At 36.5% G+C, this 24010-nt stretch overlaps 1 protein-coding gene across 1 annotated transcript in view; it reads left to right on the forward strand.

Moving 5' to 3' along the window:
* The window catches only part of RAB3C (RAB3C, member RAS oncogene family), a 126114-nt gene that overhangs the window by 503 nt on the left and 101601 nt on the right, over nucleotides 1-24010 (forward strand). Inside the window, exon 2 of the mRNA XM_066339791.1 lies at nucleotides 9353-9580. Coding sequence (XP_066195888.1) covers nucleotides 9353-9580 — 228 coding nt within the window. The remainder of the gene's footprint in view (nucleotides 1-9352; nucleotides 9581-24010) is intronic.

Below are 24010 nucleotides of genomic sequence, written 5' to 3' on the forward strand. Positions count from 1 at the left end.
GGAGGCTGGCACGGTGCCTCCCTCCACCTGTGTGGACACGGAGCAGTTGCCCCCCGACTGCGGGGAGAGGTGGCTAGAGCTGGGGGTGGCAATGAGGGGCCCCTTTTCTGCCCCTTTCTTATGTGTGGGAAGAAACCCCTCAGCACTGGATCAGCGGATGCTAGACAGAGACGAGTTACGTTACGCAGAGTTTTTATCAGTTTCTGGGTTGTTGTCTCAAAACATTTTTGCTGGTGAACTGTATTCAATTATTAATCGTGGCCTGTTTTGTAATCCCACACAGGAGCTCTGGAGCCTCCAGATTATACATTTGAATATATGACTCTTTTCCAGTAAAAAGTGGATTGGTAAAAATAATTTTATGATCAAGTGCAAAGAGCACATTTGCAGTCTGTTGTGATTTAAGTTACAAATTGCAGCCCTGTTAGCTAATCTTTTTCATGCTGGATACCTACTCTGGCAGTAATAAAATTTCAGGCTAAGGGAAGATCTGCAACCTTTTGCCTGCTACATGTACGTGTCAGAAATGTTTATGTGGTATTTTCCATTTATTCACATGTTTTTTGATCTACTGAAGACATATTTAGTTTGCTTTGGCTTTAGAGAACATTTCATTAAAGGAAATTTTGCTAGTAAAGAGTGACAACTCTAGATTGGTCTCTACTGTATTTGACATTTTTTGACAGGTTGTTGAATTCGCCAAAGTTCTTACATTGCTGTTGAAACAAAACAGTACTACAACATTAAAACAGAATTGAAAGAGAGTTCAGGTATTAGAGAAAAAGAAAATTTTACATTACAGCCACAGAACAGCTTCTTGGTTTTTTATCCAGATTGTCAGAACAAATGGAATTATTGTTGAACATAATTTAGTAAAAGTCAGCAGAAACACAGCCTCAGAATAAAGAGAGATAGCAAAAAGCTATAAATCCCCAATAAATTCCATTTTCTCAAGTGTGCTGACATGGTCAAACAGTGTCTATTTTTAAGCATATCACATTCAAAATTATAATGATACGCATAAGGATTTTTCTAAAATATGAAAATGCAGTCTGCACACAGATTTTGATTTTCAGTTGTAGTTTCTGCAGATTTATTTTTCCTTCTGCTTACATTATTCCCAGCATACCCATATCTTATTCCTATTACCGATTCCAGTAAAACAATTTTTCTGTTGTGGATTCTTCTTCTGCAGAACCCTTTGTTTTCCAATGTTAGGCTTATACGGTTGAACCTTGTTCAAGCCGGGGTTAGACTGGCTGAACTAATTCCTATATTTATTTTTTTTAACTATGGGATTTTCTATTACATGAAACAAATGTAGTTGCTTCTTTGCACACAACAATTTGTAACAGTGTTACAGAGCTATCATCTCTGAACTGCAGAAGAGCAAAAGGAAGAGTGATCAAGCATATGTCTTTTGATCACATCAAAAACAACTCAGAGAAGAGTGTAAACATTTTCGTTTTTTACATTTCTATTGAACAATAATTAAAAAAAAAACCCTAAAATGTGAAATTAGTTTTGCAGGATGAAAAAAAAAAAAAGGCCTGAGCACTGTTGACATCTTTTTATGTTTGTGTGTTCTTTGTTTCAATCTCAAGCTTGCGTTACTTCTCTGAAGACAGGAAGGACCAACAATTACCAAAAAAATAGTCCTTCCAGGAGAGAGTTCCCTAGTGTAAAAGTTTGCTGCTGTCATCTGCTGCATGTAACTGAATCTGGATCACAGTTTGTGACTATTTTTCATTTTTTTAGCCATGCTTCCAAAGAACAGATATAAGTCTTAGGAGTGTGTATGGCCACAGAGGGGTTTTTCGGTTCAAAAGCAATGAACTTTCGTTTCTGTGAAACATAGAATTCTGTGTGGTTTCTGCATATTCTTTTAAGAATTGGTCTGAATTACTTGAGATGTTTATGGATCTTCTTCAGTAATGTCCCTAATGCTTTCATGATGCTTTCAAAAGTGCAGGTTCAGTGGAAAATTCTCAGGGATTCATGCACCAATTCTCTTGCTTCTAGTTTCACTCCTTGTCTGATGTAGGTCTTACACATACCTGCAATTTGCCAAACTACTAAAGGTACTGTAGTTTGGATAGCCTGGTTGTAGTGTTTATTAGAACAAATGCACACTAATGGTGGCAGATAGTAGAAAATGCTAGATCTCTAGAGACACTCTCTTCAACTTGATGAGACATCAGATCATTTTAAAGGTGGCTGAAGGGAGGAAAAAAATTAGGAAGTGAGAGATAATTTGTAAATTATCTCCTTTGTTAAGGAAAGAAATGAAAGCAATTTTCCTTAGTTTTTCATATCCTGTTGTCACTGGCAATAGGTATGTCTAGACAAGGTACATTTATAGCAGACACTTCCAAACACAATGGAGAAGGGCAATAGCAACACAAAATGCTGCTTACAGATAATTAAGAAGTTATTATAAAATTACGATGAAAAAAGGCCAATCAAAGCTATTAGATAGAGGAGTTTGCATGAGAAACACAGCTCCTATCACTTAGCAAAATTATTAGATGTATCAGTTAGTTCACAGTAGAAGCACTGGAGTACAAGAGCCTGCCAAGTCAGTAAGTCCATAGAAAAACTTATATACATCTTTTAGTTAACTGATCTAGCTGCATCTGGAGTCTGTAGTCATCCTTCTGATACTCCTCCTTTTTGGAAGTGTACTGTGGAAGCTTGTTCCCTTGCTGGTTCGATACTTACTAACCTCCAGCTCAGAGACACTCAGAGCTAGTTTATAGTATTGATAACATCCAATATACATCAGTCTAAATAGTTCTTATTACATCATGACCAGATTATTATTATTTGTTTGCTGGTTTTTTGTTTGGTTTGGTTTCATTTTTATTTCTACCATAAAATAGGCTCTTATTTCTTCTAATCTTCTTGTTAACCTTTCTGAGTGTTTTCCCGTTTGAACTTGGCTTTCACAGACATGCTTGATCAGAATTTTCAGTAATGCTGTCTCACAGTGCCCTCGACAGTGGCATTAGTATTTCGCTCAGTCTCTTAGCCTGATGAAGCTTCTCTGGCAAACAAAAAGGTACACAGTCTCTCCTAGTCTCATGACCCTGAGTGCTGTACTAAATAGAGTAAATGGCAGAAGGCTTTAGCCATCTCATTTTCATTCTTTCATATTCCCTAATAAATCTAAATTTATTTCTTCTGGAGTTCCTGGGCTGATACATTTTTTTTTCCCATAGTTGCACTATTTTGGTGGCCTCCTAAGATCCTGTGTTATACTAGCCCACTTAGGTTTTGCCACTATTTGAAGAAGGGTTTTTTACATGCTACCTAGAGTGGGAATTAGAAATATGATTCCTAAGCTACCATTTTCATAGACAAATTAAATTAAGGTTAAAGAAAGAGAAATGAAGGATAACTTGCTAGCTCACCACAAGAATCCAGGAGTTAGAGCCTTGCCAAAACCGTTTTTTTGCTCACTTTACATCCTTCTGTCCTGGACAACTCCTGGCAGTGTGGCCATATTCATGGTAGTTTTGCTGATATAGAGCAAGTAGAGCTTCTCTGAAGTGTTTTAGATCTAACATCTCAGTTAGGTGTTCCCCAGCTTTTTCTTTCAGTGTTCTGCTGTAAAAAACCCTTTGTATTTCTAACTAAATGTTTTTAATTCGTCTGTGATACATTTACACATATACTTGATTCTGACCTCATAATACCTTGAAGCAAATAAGCTTTTCCTAAAGCTGCCAAGTACATTAGTTTACAAGCTGTGCTCTGCAGATGGCTGGCAATCAGTAAATTCCAAATAAGTGGCCAGTGCCTTGTCTACTGAACCTTGTTAATTCTTATTAATTGGTGAAAAAATAAATGATAAAGATTTATGAGAACTGACTGGGATCTGCATCTGTGGATGTCAATGTATTTGTTGAGATCACACCAAAAATGCAAGAGAGTAAGCAGCTCAATATGTAGAAAGAAAGAAAACAAAAGTCATAGGATGCCTCTGAAAGAGTTAAGATTAAAATCCAGTCCCTTGATTAGTCTGATATTTCACCTCAACACTAATAAATTTCTTCATGACTGGGTTAAAGTGTTCTTACACATAAGGATTTTGGTAACATTTTAACTACTCTGATGATATCATTTGATCTACACATGAAAGACGACTATGTGCAGTGGGTGTACTCACTTGCACATCCTACATGCAGTTTGATAAGTTAAAGCCATTGAATTTTTCCATTGTATTCCATTGTTTCAATATCCATTGGTTATGTTTGACTAATTACATTTTACAAAAGACAGAAAGATCACCCCACAAAAGCCGCATATGCAGGAAACTCCGTTTTTATAAAATATCAACTAAAGTCAGCTGCTGTATAGAAAGAAATAGAAGTATATGTATTTCTACCCTGTATACAGGAAAGAACCATTTTTCTTTCCACTGCAATTATGTACGTACAAACACTGGTCAGTCAGCTGTTTCACTCTAATCTGACCAAAACGAAGGGGCCTCTGTTACCCCACTTCCAGGGGCAGGCTGTAACAACACTAGACAGAAAGAGAGTGTTGCACTTTGAAACAACTTTAAGTTCACTAATCAGTCCCTGTCCTCACTGTACATAGAAGCAGGACATTTTCTCTGGACTTACTGTCTATCTTTTCCTTTAAGACATGACTGTTATTAGAGTTTTTAAAAGATAACAGCTTATTTGCTAAAAGTGGGAAGGAATGAATCTCAGCCTTTTCTTGCGTTTTGCACTATATTTTCCAGAGTCAAATCATCCTACACTAAGCATGCAGAGTGGGGTGCATATATAAGTGCAAACTAAAGCTGTGTGAAGGCCAAGGAGGTCACAGCATCCTGTGCTGCTGAAGTAAAAAAGCTGTGCAAATTGATTCTGCCAAAGAAAGAGGCCTGCCAAGGCATATAGAGTCACAGAGCCAAATCGGTTTTTATGATCATGAAGGTGGCAGGTAAACACGGTTTTTCTGACATTTGTTCTCAGCCCTGCTCTATTTTCACCTCTTCTTTTGAGATCAAGGAAACAGCTAAACGTGAGACTTAGAAAGCACCTGTGTATGAATAGAAAACTCTGCTTAATCGTTAAACTTTCCTATGCCCTTAAATAATCCCTGTTTAAGGAGTTAAGAGATATGCTGTAAGCAGGGAAGCATGCAAACCTATCCTTTATTTGTCCTTGCACAATATTCAGACTGGCAACATAACTTCTCCTGACTTTGATAAGGAGCAAGCATGTGGGATCTTCTGTGTATAGATTTTCTGTTCATTGTCTTGAGCTTAGACTTCTCAGTTGGCTCTCAAGTCAGTCCTAAGACCTCTAGGAAATGGCTTGAGACTCCTTTTGGTGCTAATGAAAATAACCCTGCACATTTTCTCTTCCATTCTGCTAAATAAGGGCAGAAAGAGAAAACTCGGTGTGTTTTGTTGAAAGTGATGCTCATTTAATACAGTAATTTAACTTTTGAGAAAAGAACTTTCTCAAAATAAAGGTATGCATTTTACTTTATTGGAAACAGAATATCATAATATTAGAGAGGTTTATTTGGTCCTTATCTATGTATGTAGGGTTTAATTACAGGTGGGAACACAGCATTCGAAGTGATGGCTTACAGAATAATTTCCAAAGGTGGAACATAGAATCATCATGATCTTCTTCATATTTTACAATAGTAGGGACAAGTACTGTCAGGAGTACATTAATACCTTGGGAAGTGGATTACAGTGGATTCCAAACTTAATTTTTAAGTCAGCAGTTTGCATTTAAGAAAAAGAATCACTACAGACTTATTCAAAAAGTTCAAGAGAACCAAGCATCTATATTTCCTTTACAGTTGGCAGGAATACAGATATTCCTTTAGGGTATCATTTAGATTGTGAGCATAACGTGGATTGTGCTTGGAGGATTGTGAGCATAACGTGGATTGTGCTTGGAGGAATTTGTCTGTTTGCTTAGTTCAGAAGGAGTGAGTTTGGGAAGTAATGGCAAAATCTTAGCAACTGCACAGGGTTTGATGTTTCTTCACACTTGTGCTGGCTCATTAGTGTTTTGGACAGGAGAAAGGACCAGTATCAGTAATCTAGGGAGACTGGCTTGGTAGGATAAAGTTAGTCTCTCCTAATCCTCTTGAAGAAATTAGTCCTTTCCTATGCCTTTCCTATGCCTTTTGCATCCTTTAAAAAGCAGGCAAACTCCTGCCCCTGAAATAATAGTAGCTTCAATTCTATGTTCAACATGCCTGTAATTCTGCCTATGATACTGCAAGTAATGATTCCATAAGTTTATGGCAAAGTGAAGGTGTTGGGATTTAAATTTTTTTTTTTTTTTTTTTTTTTTTTTTTTTTTAAGAAATAGTAAGGGAACTGCTGCATGAGTAATGCATATAACCACACAAATTTAGAGGAACACTGAAATTTCTGTAAAGTCTGTATTTAAAACTATCCACAGGAAACACATTATTACTCAGGAAGTCTACACAATGTACATGGTTTAGCAGGACTATTATTAGAATCCAGGTCCCCTAATTTTTTTGCTCACTGAATCATACTGTTTCTGAAGTGTTAGACATTAAAGTACATGGGGATGAGTTGGAAGCTTCATAGGGCTCAGAGGAGCAAATGGATGAAAGCTTAAACCTCTTTTTGTAAATCTCAAGCTGGTGAAGAGGCTGTGTGAAAGGCTTCCTAAGAGATAAAATCAGGAAAGAATATGATACTATTCCTTTCTACAAGGGGTAACTACTTCTTTCAGCTGCAGCACAACAGAGGAGAGCCAAAAGGGCAGTGCAACAGGCTGCTGTAGCAGCACATAGTGGCCACACATCTGGCACCCACAGGCACTGCAGTCTTTGGTCTGATGGACCTCATTAACTTCTTGTTGCAAACTCTACACAACATCAGCATGCCCTGTGTTATACTGCTTTACAGTGACTTGCAAGTAGACTCTTATAATCAATATTTGTTTCCTTTTTCTTGTGTTCTTAGCAAATATCCCCAAATTGTTACATAATAAGGGGCAGTAATGGAAGTTTTTGTCTTTTCTATAGAAATAATAAAGCCGAAAGATTAGTAATGTGTATGCTTGACAATATTCAGATTTTTATTCTAAAGCTTCTTTATTGCATACCCGTGGAAGAAGTGAATAAATATTAAAGCAAATGCAAACACTCAGGTTGCAAGTGTGTAGGTACACAATACTACATTTAATGAGGAATTGAATTCTGAAATCAAGCACTTCCTACTCTTCAATTCATGAACTATAAATCTGACACTGTATTTTCTATTAAAAACTTGCTCCTTCAAATGTCTTCTTTTCGTCCTTGGTCCTATATGCCTCTTCAGTAGCCCAAGGAAGCTGAATGATGCTATGAGATAGCAGAATTATCTAAAACAATTTTACAGTAACTAAAATTTTGCTGAGAGTGTGGGCTAGTGCACAGCTGTCACCCTGGTTGCAGTTGTCCTTTCTGCTTGCCCAAATGCATTCTGAGATGCCTAAATTAGAAAGCTTTTACATGAGCTGCTTTTCTGTGAGCCTTTATGTTAGGTTATGGTGTCTGTCTTTCTGTCTCAAATCAGCATACAAAAGTGTTGTTCTTAGAATAATTTTTCTTAAAAACTCAACTGAAATAGTCTAAGTTCTGTATTTTGCCATTTGTTTTTAAGCAACCTAGGTAGAACTTTCGTCAGGTTTTCATGCTAATCTCTGCAATTTTCATGATAGCCTAAGGTGTAGTTATTAATGGAATCCTAGAAAAAATAGGATTATTCAGGTGTTTATATGGATTATTCAGGTGCTTATGCAGGTGTTTTATATGGATTAAAAACTGTATTTTAAGGACTCAGATTTCAATATGTTGATGTCATCCAGCAGGACCTTGACACAGTTGGGAGATGGGCAACTGCAAACCTTGACAAGGCCAAGTACAAGGTCCTACACCTGCATTGGGGCAATCCCAGACACACCCACAGGCTGGGCAGAGAAGTGACTGAGAGCAGCCTGTGGGGAAGGACTTGGGGGTGATGGCTGATGAGAAACTCACCACGAGCACACAGTGAGTGCTCACAGCCCAGAAAGCCAAGGAAATCCTGGGCTGCATCCAAAGCAGCACTGGCCAGCAGACTGAGAGAGGGGTTCTGCCCCTCTGCTCTGCTCTGCTCTGCTGAGGCCCCAGCTGGAGCACTGCATCCAGCTCTGGGGTGCCCAGCATGGTGACCAGGAGCTGTCAGAACAAGTGCAGAGGAGGGCTGGGGGGTTGCTGAGAGGTCTGGAGCACCACCCCTCTGAGGACAGGCTGAGCAAGTTGGGGCTGTGCAGCCTGGAGAAGAGAAGGTTGTGTGGGGACCTCAGAGACACCTTCCAGTATCTAAAGGGGCCTACAGGGAAGCTGGAGAGGGATTCTCTGACAGGAACTGGAGTGACAGGGCAGCAAGGAATGGGTACGCACTGAAAAAGGGGAATTTAGATTAGTTTTTAGGAGAACAGTATTTACTGTTAGCATGGTAAGACACTGGCACAGGCTGCTCAGAGAAGTTGTGGATACCCCAGACCTGGTAGTGCTCAAAGCCAAGTTAGATAAGGCCTTGAGCAAACTGGTCTAGTGGGAGGTGTCCTGGCAGCAGGATTGGGACTAGGTGATATTTAAAATCACTTCTAAACCTTAATATTCTATTACTCTAGCTGCTACTTATGATGATGTGCCATTAAGATTGCAAATTCAAAAAACTACAGAAAGTACTAGTACTGGGAAAAAATATCAAGACTTTATTTCAGAGGTGCATATATAACTATTTAATGGTATAAGAACTAAAAGCTGGTAAAGGAAAAATGTCTTGAGTAAGTTTATAATCATAGCAACAGATAGCATCTTATTTACAGTAAAATAAATAGATCAAGAATTTTATTAGATGTAAAACCTACTAAGCTTCTGTTTGGAAATATACCTATTGTGTCAAAATTAAGCATTTATCTCTTATTTTTATCTTATACAAGTGAAGTCTCATTGCATTTCGTCCATCATCACATTTTCTGAAAACAATTATTTTTAGTAATACATGCAAGAACTGGAGTTTTAGAATTTTTTTTTTGTTTTGGTACCAGTCACCAGTCAGGATTTCTACATCCTCTATTGCTACCAGAATTACTACTAGATACAAGAATCACAAAAAGTAATTAGATCTCTGTGAATTTCTTGAAGTTCACATTGAAGCATACACATGACTAATCTTTCAAGAAGATATTCTTCATGATCTTCATTGATACTTGGTGAAAAACTCCAATAAAATCTAAATGTTTTCATTTTTTATGATAAAAGAGACAGTAAGATATTTCTTTTTTGTTTTGAATTACAGATGGCATCCGTTCAAGATTCCAGATATGGCCAGAAAGATTCATCTGACCAGAACTTTGATTACATGTTCAAACTGCTCATTATCGGCAACAGCAGTGTTGGAAAAACCTCCTTTTTGTTCCGATATGCTGATGATTCCTTTACATCTGCATTTGTAAGCACGGTTGGGATCGATTTCAAAGTAAAAACGGTTTTCAAAAATGAAAAAAGAATTAAGCTACAGATTTGGGTAAGCTGAAAAATAATTCTGTGAGTTAAGCAAACTGTAGTAGTTTTGATAGCATTTACACAACTTCAGATTTGCACTGAGTGTCATAACCCTTACATATTTAGAGAGAGAGCATAGAAATGAAATAGTAGTTAATTATTTTTTGCCTAGTTTTTCTGTCGTGAATATTAGAGTGCAAGCAGTATTTTTAAGGTATTGAAGTGCAGTTCTTTATAATTTATTAAATTTCTTTTGGAAATAATACAGATTGACAGATATTAATACCTGTGCAGTGAGCTATAAACATCTGTGCAATATGTAGACTATTGAAAGTGATAGATGTTATTTCAAAGTACCTTGAAATACCAGTTTTAGGATGTGATGTATTCCCTTAAAAAGTTATTAATTCATTTAGGAGCTATAATAGTGGATGCATAACAGAAGGCATAATTTTTTTCTCTGTCATCCTAATCACCTGAAACATCTTCCATCATCTCCTGCAGAAGGAAGATGGTGCAAATGGATAGTGTTATCCAGGCATAAAAAACCCCTCAGTCCTTGCCTATACCTTAGAGACAGTAGAAGGATGCCCAGTGGAGAAAAATGAGATGCCAGGGAATAGGTTTCCTTTTCCACAAGCTCTCATCAAAAATAAATGATAACCAAAACTTATTCCATAGAATCATAACATATCCTGATTTGGGAGGGACCCCACTCCTGGCCCTGCACCTGGACCAACACAACAATCACTCCATGTGCCTGACAGTCCTGTCAAAAACTTGAATTCTGGTAGACTTGGTGCCATGACCACCTCTCTGGGGAGCCTTTTCCAGCATCCAACCACTGGGTGAAAAACCTTTTCCTAATATTCAACCTAAACCTCCCCTGACAGATCTTCATGCCATTCCCTTAGACCCTGTCTCTAGTCACTTAGAGAAGAGATCAGTGTCTGCCCCTCTTCCCCTCACAAGGAAGTTGTAACCGCAGTGAGGTGTCCCCTCAGTCTCCTCCAGGCTGAACAGGCCAAGTGACCTCAGCTGCTCCTCATGGGGCTTCCCCTCAAGGCCTCTCACCACTCTCGTGTCCTTTCTTTGGATGCTTTATAATACCTTTGTGTCCTCTTTGCATTATGGTGCCCAAAACCACACAAAGGACTGCCCAGTGCTGATGAGGCTGCCCAGTGCATGATGCCTTGGAGTGGCTGCCTAGAACAGAGCCCAGGAGAGAAAAAGCGAGTATTTATTAAAGGCCTTCAATAGGTACACCTTGGGCAGACAGAAACCTCAGAGAGGCTACAACCAAGCTGGACAATGGTCACGAGTTTTTCAGACAGGTATAAGTTTGGTCCATTTACATGTCATGGGTTAATCCGCCAATTACAGCTTCAGGTAATGAAATCATATAATCCCATTTTGCTCCCCTTCCCCAACTCACTTTTGTTTATACTTTTTGGGCCTGAGACAGTAAGGTCTCCTTGAGCTCTGAACAAAATGTGAAGACAGTAGCTAATACTCTATATAGAGTTTTAGAGTTATGCACTAAAGCAGTACATAATTTGAAAAATATGAAAGCTAAAATCCTAAGGCATCATTCTCCCCAAAGCCACAATGCCTCTAGGCCAGAGGAATAGAGAGCAGAGCAGGATAATCCCTTCTCTTGCATTTCCCTTCCTGTGCCTGTGAGCCCCAGGACATGGCTGGATTTAGGACAGATTCACTGATGCTGACATCCCCTCATTCTTGGATGACAGGGTGATACTAAAAGGAGAGAGAAGAATAGGAAGACTTACTAATGTGGAGCTAAAGCTTCAGGGCTTCATGGAGTGCTTGAGGACTTTGACCAGTGTTTCCTTTGTGAGATGTTTGTAAGAGTCTTAAACCCCAGGGTTTTTTGTTGTTGTTGTTGTTGTTGTTGTTGTTGTTGTTTTTTGGTTTGGTTTTTTTGGTGTTTTTTTTGTTTATTTGTTTTTTCATGAATATAAATAATTTAAGATTTGTTTAATGATGGGCAGCCATTAAGTCTCAGAAAATCTTGGTTCACATCTGATCAGTTAATCTAACATGATTTAAGCAGCAAAAATTGATTATTTTCTTAGTAGAGTAGAATGGAGAATTTCCCAGGGTTCTCTACACTCCATCTCATTAGGCTTCAGCCCTTGTATCTCAGTTTGTTGTTCTGTCCCCCTAGGAACTAGAGCATAGACTTTTTGCCTCTCAACCTTTTTAAGCTTAGGTTCTCACTATCATCGTTAGTATAACAGTGGTACATAATAAGTATCTATATATCACATTAATATAATGTGATTTATATATATATATGTATATATATATAACACTTCAGTAATATGCTGGCTTCATTTTAGTAGTTTAATGCTGGAGATCGCATTGACATAACCTATTTTTTATAATGGACAATGAATTTTTGTTCATATTACAGTTTTTAGTGTAGTAAGTACAATTCTTCTTTTAACCACCAAGTAACCATTACAGTAGATTTGTCAAGTGATTACTTTTACACTTGTATATTTTTTGCCTCTTCATGTCACAAATATATGCTTAGCTCAAAGTTGTCCACTGATCTAGATGTGTTCATCACTGGCACAAATGGGATGTAGCAGCTGTATTCCTCCCAGTTCTAGCAAAATGTATTTTGCTTGTTGTTCTTTGCATGGCATTAACATCAGAGTCCAAACAGGTTTTGTAAGTTCTTGCCTGAAAAATCTTCAACTGGAATGATTTAAAAAAACCCCAAGAGCTCTATGTTCCTTAGGGGAGAGGAAACATAGGCTCAGAGCATAGAAGAGACCTTCTTGTTTTTTGAAGAATCATGTGGCACGATGTAGGGTTAGAAACAATACTTCAGATCACGATTTTGTAGAAATGGGTTTTATCCCAGCCAGCACTGCATCTTTCTTTGTGTTGGTGGTTGGCTTTTTTGTTTGTTTGTTTGTATGTTTGTTTTTCATTAAATTTCTAATGCCAGTTCTTAAAAGGCCTTGTCAGTATCAAATTAACCCAAATTGCAGCAGCTCACTTATAGCTGTCTGTGCTTTTTAGATAGAGTGTTCTGTGCCTGAGCATTGTGTTGCAGTTAAGCTTGCTAGTAAATCCTTTGAGTTTTGCACCTCTGAGACTTTCAGAAAAATCGGGAAGGGATCGCAGAAAGCTATTCTAAAGCTTTCTAAAATCTGAAATAGGGCAGATTATGACCCTATCTCCTAAGTTATATCCACAGCAGAAATATTCTTAATAGACATTGTCTATGTATGTAACTTGTGTCAATATTATATTATAATTTGTTATTTTTATTGATTATGCAAATAACTTTCTAAAATGAATAGTGCACTTGCAATATTAGTTTCCATTTCATTTATTCATTTATTAATTTATGAAAGGCAATTTATATAAGATAGAATATAAAATCAAATTAATCATAACGAGTGTGATTTGGTGTTAAATCTGAATAGAAATATGAGGTTATAATACTTGCATGAAGTTATAACACTTCCTTCAAAAGCAATGACATACTATTTCGTGGCATCAGGTAAGAGCTGATGTTCAGCATACATGAAATAAAATATTATTGAAAATCTCACAGTTTTGTAAACTCGGAAGACTGGAAATGCAACTTTAAAATGTGTTTTGAATGACAAAAATCAGAACTGAATTACTTTGCCATGCACTTAAGTGAAGAAATACATGGAATGATGCCACTGCTGTTCTTGATTGACAATAAAATGCAGATGTAAATAGTAATGATGTTAAGTCAGTGAAATTCCCTTTCTAGACACACAATCAATCCAATAAAATTTTTGCTGTTACCATTTTGTACATATTCTTCTGGTTAATTTTCCTGTTTAATAGTGCTTTCAAGATACTTTGTGTTCAACTTGAAGCCTGTTGGATCTTGCTGATTCTGTCTGAATAGGATTCTGATATGCTCACCAGTGAAGGTTACAAATTGGTTTAAAGTCAGCATGGGCACTCAAGGAAGCAGAGCCATTATTTAATAATAAAATTCACAGTCTATTTATCACAGATGAACTAGGAAGGATTATCAGATTGAGATAGGTGCTGTGTACATACTGGGATGCCCTGCAAGTTTTTTCTTTGAGTTTTTTTCTTGCTTGGAGGCAGTAGTGTCTTATTCTTGAACTGTCTTCTTACATTTTTCAAGTCAGGGAGGATGGGGCTCCATCTAAATCCTTGCTGTAATATCATTTTCAAATGGCCAGAAAGAGCCTGCTGGGAGCACTGTAACATTTGCTGCTTTTCCTTCTGAGCCCAACATCTTCTTTCTACAGTATTTACCACTGGAATTGAAAGAAGTTCGGAGTTCAAGTGCTGTATTGGTTAGTGGTAGCACATTACCACTCTCTGAATGCAATCTCTTTCTGGACTTTTCCTGTTAGCTGAAACAAGGGGAAATTCTAGGAATCTTTTGTTTCATCTTAAGGTGCCCTTTGACAGGTAAATGTTATCCAGTTGTAGTTGGATATGGTTTGCCTGAACTGTTTTGTTTCCCCTCGTTTGCTTATTCCTACACAAAATAAATCACTGAAGAGCCTGAAAGTTTTGGGTAGGATCCTATTTTCATACTGCATTATTATTTCATATGGTCCTTCTTATATATTCATTGCAAGTACTTCCACTTATGTGCAAGGCATATTTGGTATACTTTATTTCTCAGAAATACTTGTGAAATGTATTAATAATTATTTTTGCTTAATTCTTTTTTACCCTTATTTTCATAGCACCATGGGTTGTAAACATCAGATATTGAAAATTTGTGCAGTCAAAGGAGAGCCTATTATAGTACAGAGAGAACTATTGTATTCAGATCTATCAGAGAGCCACCAGGATTAATCTCTGTGTAGCTTTAAAGGAGTCTTAGTTAATTTCAGAAATTGTGTATTTCCTGAATTTAGGGGATTATTAGTCCTCTCTTTACCTTACCCTGCTTATTCTGTATTGTGTTTCCTGTACATGTTTTCTGTTTATATTAAAGTTACACCCATGGATCCAATTCATTTACAGTTTTCCATCATTTTAGGTAGGTAGCCAAGAAAGAAATTGTTGAATAATTCACTTTCAGCCATTCAAATGGTAATGAACAGAGGAAGGGGAGATACCTAGAAGGAGATAAGACAGATTGTCTTTTTTCTGAACTTTAGTACATATTGGTAATTAATTATGTAATACATGAAAATATGAATAACTAGTATAGCTTAAATGTTAAAGGCTTCAGAACAGAGGAAAATACAAGCAGAGATTGGAAAGATAATATGTGTGCTACAATTTGAAGTTTGACTACCAGTGCTCATACTATGAGGCAGGATGTAAGAGAAAACACCAAGAATCTGGGTGAAAATGAGAGTTTATGAACTAGGGCACCAAAACCAGTGAAAAACGAGATACTACATGTGATGATTGGTATTATTTCTTTGCACATTACAAAACACACTACAGAAGTTCTGAAAGATGTGATACTACAGCCCTGGAAAACCCAGGACTTTACTCATTAATTTATTTTTTTTTTTGGTGAGAAGTGCTGCCTTGGGCAGTATTTAATCTGTAAAAATATAGATGCATCCATTATAAACAATACACATGCATCTTTAAAACTAACTGCAATTCCTGTATGGGGCCAGGGTTCAATCTTCAGTACCAAAGACCTTGGCAATGTAAAAAGCAAGTTCAGTTCAGATTTCAGTGCAAAGAGCGCATGCTTTACACTTTGTGGGAGAGGCCGTGTTGGCCAGTGATTGTTTTTTAAAATTCATATGCTATTTATTTAAAATGCAGCACTGGCTGTTCAAGTATTTATGAGATATTACAATTTTATCACTATTAAAAAGTGTCCATCTTGTGGGTTTTAATCATTGTCTTTTTAAATGCAACTCAAAAAAAGGATGATGGCTGTAAGTTCAGCACCCTGTCTAGCCAGCCCCGTGTTCTAAGCAAGCATGATTGCTCTCAAATGCACACTGAAGTGATTGCAAATTCCTGGCCTCAAATAGTTTGGAGAGGAAATGTCAGTTCTGCAGCTGTAACCAGCATTAAGTGGCACTATTTTTCTCAGTATTCCAAGAGGTTTTTGAAAGTCTTCTGTAGAGTCTTGGGTCGAGGATTTCACTCATTTTTGAAGTCCTGTGCCTTACAGAACCCTCCAGTGTTTACTTCACATTGCCAGACTTTAACTATTCTTTGAAAAACATTTGTTATTAGCACAATGATACATCTGTATTCAAAGGCATATATTATTTGGAAAGAAAAGTTGTCATTTAGCATAACTGAGATTCCAAGTAAGGCTTATCTCACTGCTTAGGTTGAAGCTTATGTGAGAGTTTTTGAAGAGAAACTTAGCTAGTATAAGATCCTGTGCAGAACACTTTTATATAGTGTGTCTTAGGCAGTTTTCTTCATTGGACTCCACGGAAATGCATCCTGCCATGTTTTAGGCCAACAAGTCATCAAACTGCCACACTTTGTGTAATTGCAGGTCTCCCTAACCTGTGAGCAAACTACCTTCTGGTATACCATTTTTTCAGCTGCCTTTGCCTTCCACATAATGATCTGCAAGTCACCAGTTGTAACTGTCAGGAAGCATATACCAGTGGAAGAACTGTCATGGAGCAGCACTTGCACACGTGCAAGTATCATACAGATGTTACATAGGCTCCCTAAAAGCTGGTGATGAGAAAAGGAAAGAGAAGACAGGACAGTATTTCATACATGTGTTTCTGAATATCAAGGTGTTTTTTGTTGTTGTTGTTGGCTTCTTTTTGTTGGTTTTTTTTTGTTTGTTTTGTTTTGGTTTTTTGTGTGTGTGTGTGTGGTGGGTTTTTTTGTTTTTTTTGTTTTGTTTTGTTTTGTTTTGTTTTTTGCTTTTTTTGGTTTTTTTTTTTTTTTTTTTTGTTGTTGTTATTTTTTGTTTTGTTTTGTTTTGTTTTGTTTTTTCCAAGAGAGGATTCAGGGTGGGAAAGAAATAATTAAAGGAATTATTTTGCTGTGACAGGGATTTGGATCAAAAGCATTGGACTAAATTTGAAAAACAAGCTATTTTACTTTTATAAGCTCAACAGAGTTCAGAGAAATCTTATGTAACTTATAAATCAATGTAACTTATACTTACTAAGTTATCTTTTTAATAAGTAAAACTAAACCTACTTCTAAAATCAAATTAATGGTGACAGTATTCCTAAAAGTGAAATCAACTGTGTTGTGAGGTCCCACGAACCACTTTAGCAGCAAATTATAGCATCTATAAAGTTGCAGTGAATCTAAAAGAAAAAAAAAGAAACCTATACAGGCTCTTTGCTGAATTTTAATAAGGTTCATGTTGTAGATTAGAGAAAAATGTTGTACTCTTGCTGTGCAGTTGTTGCTTTGAAATCACAGGACCAGAGCCTTGGACAGAAGCCATAATGTAAATACCATGAAAATGGCAGTGTAGAGATAATATTTAAAGCTCACTTTTGCCCTCTCCTGCTGCTCAGTGCAAGCTGTTTCCCTGTACTATGTTAGAACATCTTGAAGTCTTTCTGAAATTATCCTGAAAGGGTCACAAGTGACTGAGAGAGGATATGGGGGTCACACAAAAGGAACTAATTTTTATTTAATGCTAGTCAGTTTGCATTTGATTGAGGAAGCATTTTGTGCATTTTGTAAGAGCACAGAGGCATCAGTGTCTCTGTGTCACATGGGGATATTTGGGGATATTACATATATAATGGGCAATGCATGCAGATTTTACATGTCAAATTACAATGTCAAACAAAACAGCATCTCTGGAGAATTTAGCAGCTCTGTATTTACATTGCTATTTCTTGGTCAAATAAGTAAAAACAGTTAGTTTTTTGATTGCATTTTTTTTCTTTTAGAGAAAATGCTTTTTCAACTTTTCTTCTTTTCAGTGTAGTAGAAGGCTAATCTTCTTCAATCTTTCCTGAATAAGTGTATTGTTCTTTTGTAATAGTCTTCGTATTTTCGTATTTAACCCAGATTGCTTTATTACTCACTCTTCATAAACAAATTCCTTCTCCAGTTTTTACCTGTTATGACCTTATTTATTCAATAATTGTAGTTTGAGAAATACAGAGCATTTTCCCTCAATGAAGTCAGTCAACTTAGATGGAAGTTGTCAATGGTGTAATTTGCTGACTTGTTTACTCTAAAATTAGTATAGTATCTATCTGTCTATGATGGTAGCTATATATATATATAAAAATTTCATACTTTTCTGGCCATCAGCTTATTATTTATGTGTATTTATAAAAAGAAAAAAGAATTTAGGTCTGCCACAGGAAATCAATTTTTCTCTTGTGAGTGCAAGAATGATATTCAGTGGGCATTGTTGCCCCATATAGATTAGATACTATTGATTTAGGTTTATTTATTTGGAGATAAAGCCCACTCTGCAAAAATGAATATGAAGTAAACTCTCATGGGGGTTTCTGGTTTTCCTTTATACATGGTTTGGTTTGTGACACTGACTACCAATGCCTATATTTGTTGATCTTAATGAAGCATTCCAGAATGAGCTGAGCTAAATAAAAAAAATATACTAATATACTAAGAACTAAAAAGGTGGGAACTTTTTTTCTCACACTAAAGAGTGTGAGAGCATCTCAGCTGGCTGGATGTAAATGTAGGATTCTTCAACTGTATGAACAAAGGGAATCAAGGTAATTTCCTGAAAAGCATTGACTTCAATACTAGAAAGAAGAGTGAGTGAGGAACTAATGACAAGCGGTTTTGACAGGAGAGGACATCAGATTTAAAATGCATTGTATAAAGTTCGTAAACTTGATATATAGTAGGTATATGTTAATAATTATTGCAAATGATGGGAAGTTGGAATGTGTTACCAGTATAGACGAGGATCTGTATATCATACAGTAAAAGAAAAGAAAAAGAAAAAAAAAAAAAAAAAAAAAAAAGCCCCACTAGCTTTCAAGTGTCAGATTAAAGAATCAGAATTTAAATTAATGATATCAAACTACTGGACACTTCAAGAACAAGAATAAGAAAGTACTTTTTAAAGTATAAGTTATTTAGTTAAATATCACTGAATAAAGGCATGATCTGGATATATGAGAAAACAAAGAGATTCCTACTGTCCAAGGAAAAACAGTTAATCTAGCTTTTGCATGTGCCTAGAGAAGTATTTCCTGAGGAAATGGGACTATTTCATTACTTGCCGTACTGGAGATACTTCATATGGAGAAAGAAGTTCAAACTGACAAGAGGTAAAGAAAAAAACGTATTATAGTACATACCGGAGCTAAAGGGAATAGAAGGAGACAAATAATGTAAGTTTTTACTCCAGAAAACAAAGGCAAGATTAGTACTTTAGTTTTTTTATAAAGCTTGTGGTTTGGTTTGGGTTTTTTTCCACAAACACAATTAATTTTGTCCAAAATGCACAATCCTCCATTGAGAAACAGTTTAGATAAGAAAAAAGGGTGTAAGCAGGCCCATTATTTACGTGATGTAAATGTGCTAAAGAAACCTGTAACAAGAAAACAGGATGCACACTGATCATCTTTATAACAGACAGAGGCATTTATGGTTTGACTTAGAAAGTTTCTGTGGATTTGGGCTGATAAGTGGCACTTGGACCTTTCTGAATGCTCACAATTACTACTTCCCCAATGGTATGCTTGTATGATACTTTGAATATGATGGTAGTCTTGTATAGAGTACCTAAAGGATTCAGGTATTTGTCTTGCTTCTCTTGCTTCATGAGACAACATTTTTTTCTGCTCTTATTTAGACCCCTTTCAACTCCCTTTCAGATTGTCCGTCTCTCAAATACTAATAATGCTTTCTTTTCATAGCACTCTGCTTCTGGCAGTTTAATTTGTTGAGGGGTTCAAAATAGTGGCAGTAGCTAGCTGTATCCCATAAAGTAGAGCTGGTGGCATGTAGCAGAATCATAAAAGAAGCAAAAGTGATTAGTAGAAAACCAGTTTGGTCTTTGGACATGATGTGTCTGGTGGACAAAGAAGCTCACTAAACAGCTGCTGAGTGTGAACGTGTCTTTTCCATGATGCAGGTAGTATGGAACCTATCAAGGCAGAAAGTCATTAAAAAGATGACATAATGGCAGAGAGGATTAATGACTTTGGCTGGGAAATGGAAATGCTGAGATAGCCAGTATAGCTGGGATAGCTGGGATAGTGTTGTGCTAATTAGAGAAGAAGAGACAAAACCAAAAGAAAGATGTGATGGAAGCGTATATGAGCATTCTTTTGAAAATGAATGTCGAACCTGAAGCAAGATTGTAATTAGCAGAGTGAAGGATGAAAAGACCTTACAGAAAAGTCAGATAGTCCAGGACAAATGCATCTGTGCTGAAGATTATGAATGCCATTATAATTGTGCAGAAACAGGAACCTTAAAGCTAAGTGGTAGAAGCAATGATAGAAGTCATTTGTACATAACACTCTTAATTGGGCTTCAGCTCTGGAGATTAAATCTACATATATTTAGAGCTATTTTTTTTTTCTTGCTCTAATTGGAAGGTCAAGGCACTCTTAAGAAATATGGTGTTTTAACCAGCCATCATAATATCCAGTCTGCATGAGAAGAATGAGCCCATTCTTTAAATGGTTTTAAATGGATAGAAAGAAGAACACCTGGAATTCTTCATAAATTTTGTGAGTCCCATACACATAGATAAGCAATGGCTGTTCTTGGTAAAAGTTTACATGAATTAAGAGAAGTCTGGGCAAATTTATGTTAAGAGATACTAAGATTATTTATAGACAGAGAAACTACTTCTGGCTCAGGAAACTTGAGAGCTGTATGCAGTTGGAGATTGGAGGCATATTAAAAAGGGCTATCATATATGTCTGCCATGTTACAGTTTTCCCTAAATATTTAATAAACATTATTAGAGAGGATACCAACTAGCTAGAATGTTCTTCATTTGACCCAGCAAGACTGGCCATGCATACAGGTGTATTATCTACAAAAACAATCAGTTCTTTGCCTTGTGCCAGGAAAAGCTTCCCTGCTTTTTATGAAGCTCTATTTCCTAGCTGGATAAGTGCAAGCTTATTCAGTCATGGCCATTTTAGTGCTCAGGCCTGTTATATACAAATCAAGTTTAATCCTTGGAAAACAACAAATCCAGGGAAATAGGAAATTTGCCTGCCTGTCCCTGTCCCTTACAACAAGGATTTTTAAGAGCTGTGTGGTATTAGTTCACAAGTGATTACAGCAGAGGTTGAAGGTAAGGCAGGGCAGGACTGTAGTCTTCTTGTTTCACTGTGGTGAAGGATGTGGAATCAGGAACTGGATGGATTCCAGGAAATCCTCTGGTAATACTTGCACTTTGATTCCCATTTTTAAATATTGCTGAGGTAGATTTTTTTTATTCTGTACTGTCTGATACATAGCATACTAGGTTTCTTTTGCTAAATTATAGTTTTTTTTCTTCTTTTGAGGTGTCAGATATCAAAGACTATTTCTATCTAAATTCCTTTAGAAATCCTTGGCTCCAGTGCAGGGGTTCATAGCCATTCCTGTTTTGGGTAGGGGTGTCCTGTAGGACAATCAGACAGGGTCTGTGGAAGGAACACAGATATAAAATACATTCTCACACATGTCAGTAAGGAAGGAAAATGGGGGAAAAGTAGTGGTTTACATGATTAGCCCAGCTAGTACACAGATACAGTAATACACTAGCCTTGTGTATTTGGCTAGAAATAAAAACTCTTGTGGGACATCTTGGAAAAATAAGTTGAGTACCCTTGACTTGGAAAGCCCTATTTTCCCTGTGAAAACATAGGAGCACTACTGTCTCCCATCTGATTTTCAATGACCATTCTCTCTTGAGCTCTTAGTATCTTTTTTCTTCTTCCTTTGAATAAACTGTGGACTTCACTCTGACCATTACACAGCCCTTAGGACCTAGTCCTGTGATTCTCTTTATTTTATGTTGCCAATTAGGAAATGAAATAACATTGCATGACTTTCCTTCTCTAGGTATAAAATAATAAATGAATTTATACACATTCTTTAAGGGTGGAAGATATTCAGGCAAGGCTGAGTTAAGTGTGGATTAGCAGACTGTTGTATTTTAAATATATTCTGATAAGATGCTAGGGGCTGTCCCTGTTGACAATGATGAACCTTCATACATTCATCTTAAACAACTTTGTCTCAGTTCAATCACTGTGCAAAGCAGAGTTGCCAGCACACAATATGCTGCCACACCCTGGGTCTCAGACAAGAAGCAGTGACGCAGGTACAGCATGACAGTCCTTGCACTTTTAAGTTTGAGGAGTTTTTTATTTGACCTTTGGTTTTTGTTACCTGATTTACTTATATGTAATACAGTGAGAACGTGCAGAGTACTCAATGGTTTGCCCTAATTTACAGACCAATGCAGATAAATTGCTGAATGCAAAAGTAATTTTTTCCCCCCTTGTGTATGTAACGTCTTAGAAAATGAGATTCTGTATGCCAGGAGAACTCATTTCCTTACAGATTTTTTTTCTGATTATGTAGAGGAAAGACTGAGTTAGTGAGTTGCCCAAATGTAACTTTTAACAGATCAAAATTGAGTGTGTTTCTCTTGTGAGAACTCAAGTTTTCAAGAGCGGCACTCATCTTCTACTATGATATTTCTCTTGGAAGTATACAGTTAAATCCAGTGATATTGGAATATCTTCTTTAGTGTAGTTATAAACATGGCCTGTTTAGAACGGAATTTTAAGTGCCAGAAGTTTCTTTTATTTTACAAATTTTTATCCACGTAAAATATCCATTAGTATGTTTTCAGTTGTTTTGTGTCACTGACTATGACTACAAACCTAAGTAATATAGTTTTGGGGTTTTTTTCTGAATATCTTATGGATTTTTTCAGTACAAAGGTTTTAAATGTAGTTGACTCTTTAATAGTTTTTGATCACATATAGTTTTTAATAATAGATAAAATCTTCTATGAGAGTCATTTCCAAGACTGAGAGAACTAATGTTGGATCACTGTGATTTATCCCCTTGGTAACATAAATTGTATCTCAAGGGCTGCCAGACTTTTAGCATTTAAGAGATTAATAGGCTCTGTTTTCTGTTTCTGAAAGGGATTTTGTAGTTAGCTTTTGAGTAGGTTAGGGAGAAACAAAATACATTTAATAGCTTTTAATGTCCTTGGAAGTCTTAATTTGAGTGCTTGACTGTACTTCATCTAGAACCAAATCACCTGTAAATCTAACTTATCCATTAGTGCTGTGACTATTATGATTAAGTCAACAGCCACCTTACATCAAAGTTGACTTCTAACTATTACACCAGAAAAATTTTATCTTACTAAATTGCTTCCTGGACCTATGATGAGATTTCCCATCAAATTTCTAAATCTAATAAATTTATGGACAAAACTTCCAAACCTGATGATGTTTAGTTTTGAGTAATTCAACCATAAAAGCCTTCAGAAAAGTATAGAGAAGCAACTTCTCATTTTATCTGTTCTGAAGTTGTAAGTAACTGTTACACAAAGAGACAGGTTTTCACAGTTGGTTCTCAGTGTTCCCCCAAAGTGAAGAGAGCCAAGTTAACAAACAAGTTTTGTTAGATGGAGATACAGGTGTAAGTAATTTCATACTTTTCTGGCCATCAGCTTATTATTTATGTGTATTTATAAAAAGAAAAAGGAATTTAGGTCTGCCACAGGAAATCAATTTTTCTCTTGTGAGAGCAAGAATGATATTCAGTGGGCATTGTTACCCCATATAGATTAGATACTATTGATTTAGGTTTATTTATTTGGAGATAAAGCCCACTCTGCAAAAATGAATATGAAGTAAACTCTCATGGGGGTTTCTGGTTTTCCTTTATACATGGTTTGGTTTGTGACACTGACTACCAAGGCCTGTAGAAACTGGGTGAAAGAGGGATAATGTAGAAGTGGAATCAGAAACTTAAGGTGTTAATAGGCTAAAATTTAGTAGTCTACCATGGCTCTATGACTGGTAGCCAGAAATATCTATCTTCAGAAGATGCTTTATTCTATACTAAAATGCATCTGTAAAACAAAAGTTCAATCTAAAATTTTCCACTTTGGAAATACATGTTCTATAAAAACAGAGAAAGAAATGGACATATATGGTAAAATAGATGCTTATACATTTGATGTGTCTGAATCACACTTTATTAGCTGAAAAAAAAAAAAAAAAGGAGGCCTTTGACAACAAGAACAGCCTATGGATGTGAGATTAATTTCAGTTTAGTCGTGGCTTTTCAGAATTTTTGTAAAAATCAGTGTGCTGTAAATTGATGACCACCAGAGCACTTTGGGAAGATTATGAATAACACAAATGATATTAAGGAGACAGACATGAACCAATGAATCAGTGTTATGCATGTAGAAGCCACCTCTAGCTGGATGCCATTGCTGAGATTATGCCAGTAGTTAATAATATTAGGGCATTTTTTAAAA

Source organism: Sylvia atricapilla, chromosome Z (genome assembly GCF_009819655.1).
Source record: "Sylvia atricapilla isolate bSylAtr1 chromosome Z, bSylAtr1.pri, whole genome shotgun sequence".
NCBI classification, from domain to species: domain Eukaryota; kingdom Metazoa; phylum Chordata; class Aves; order Passeriformes; family Sylviidae; genus Sylvia; species Sylvia atricapilla.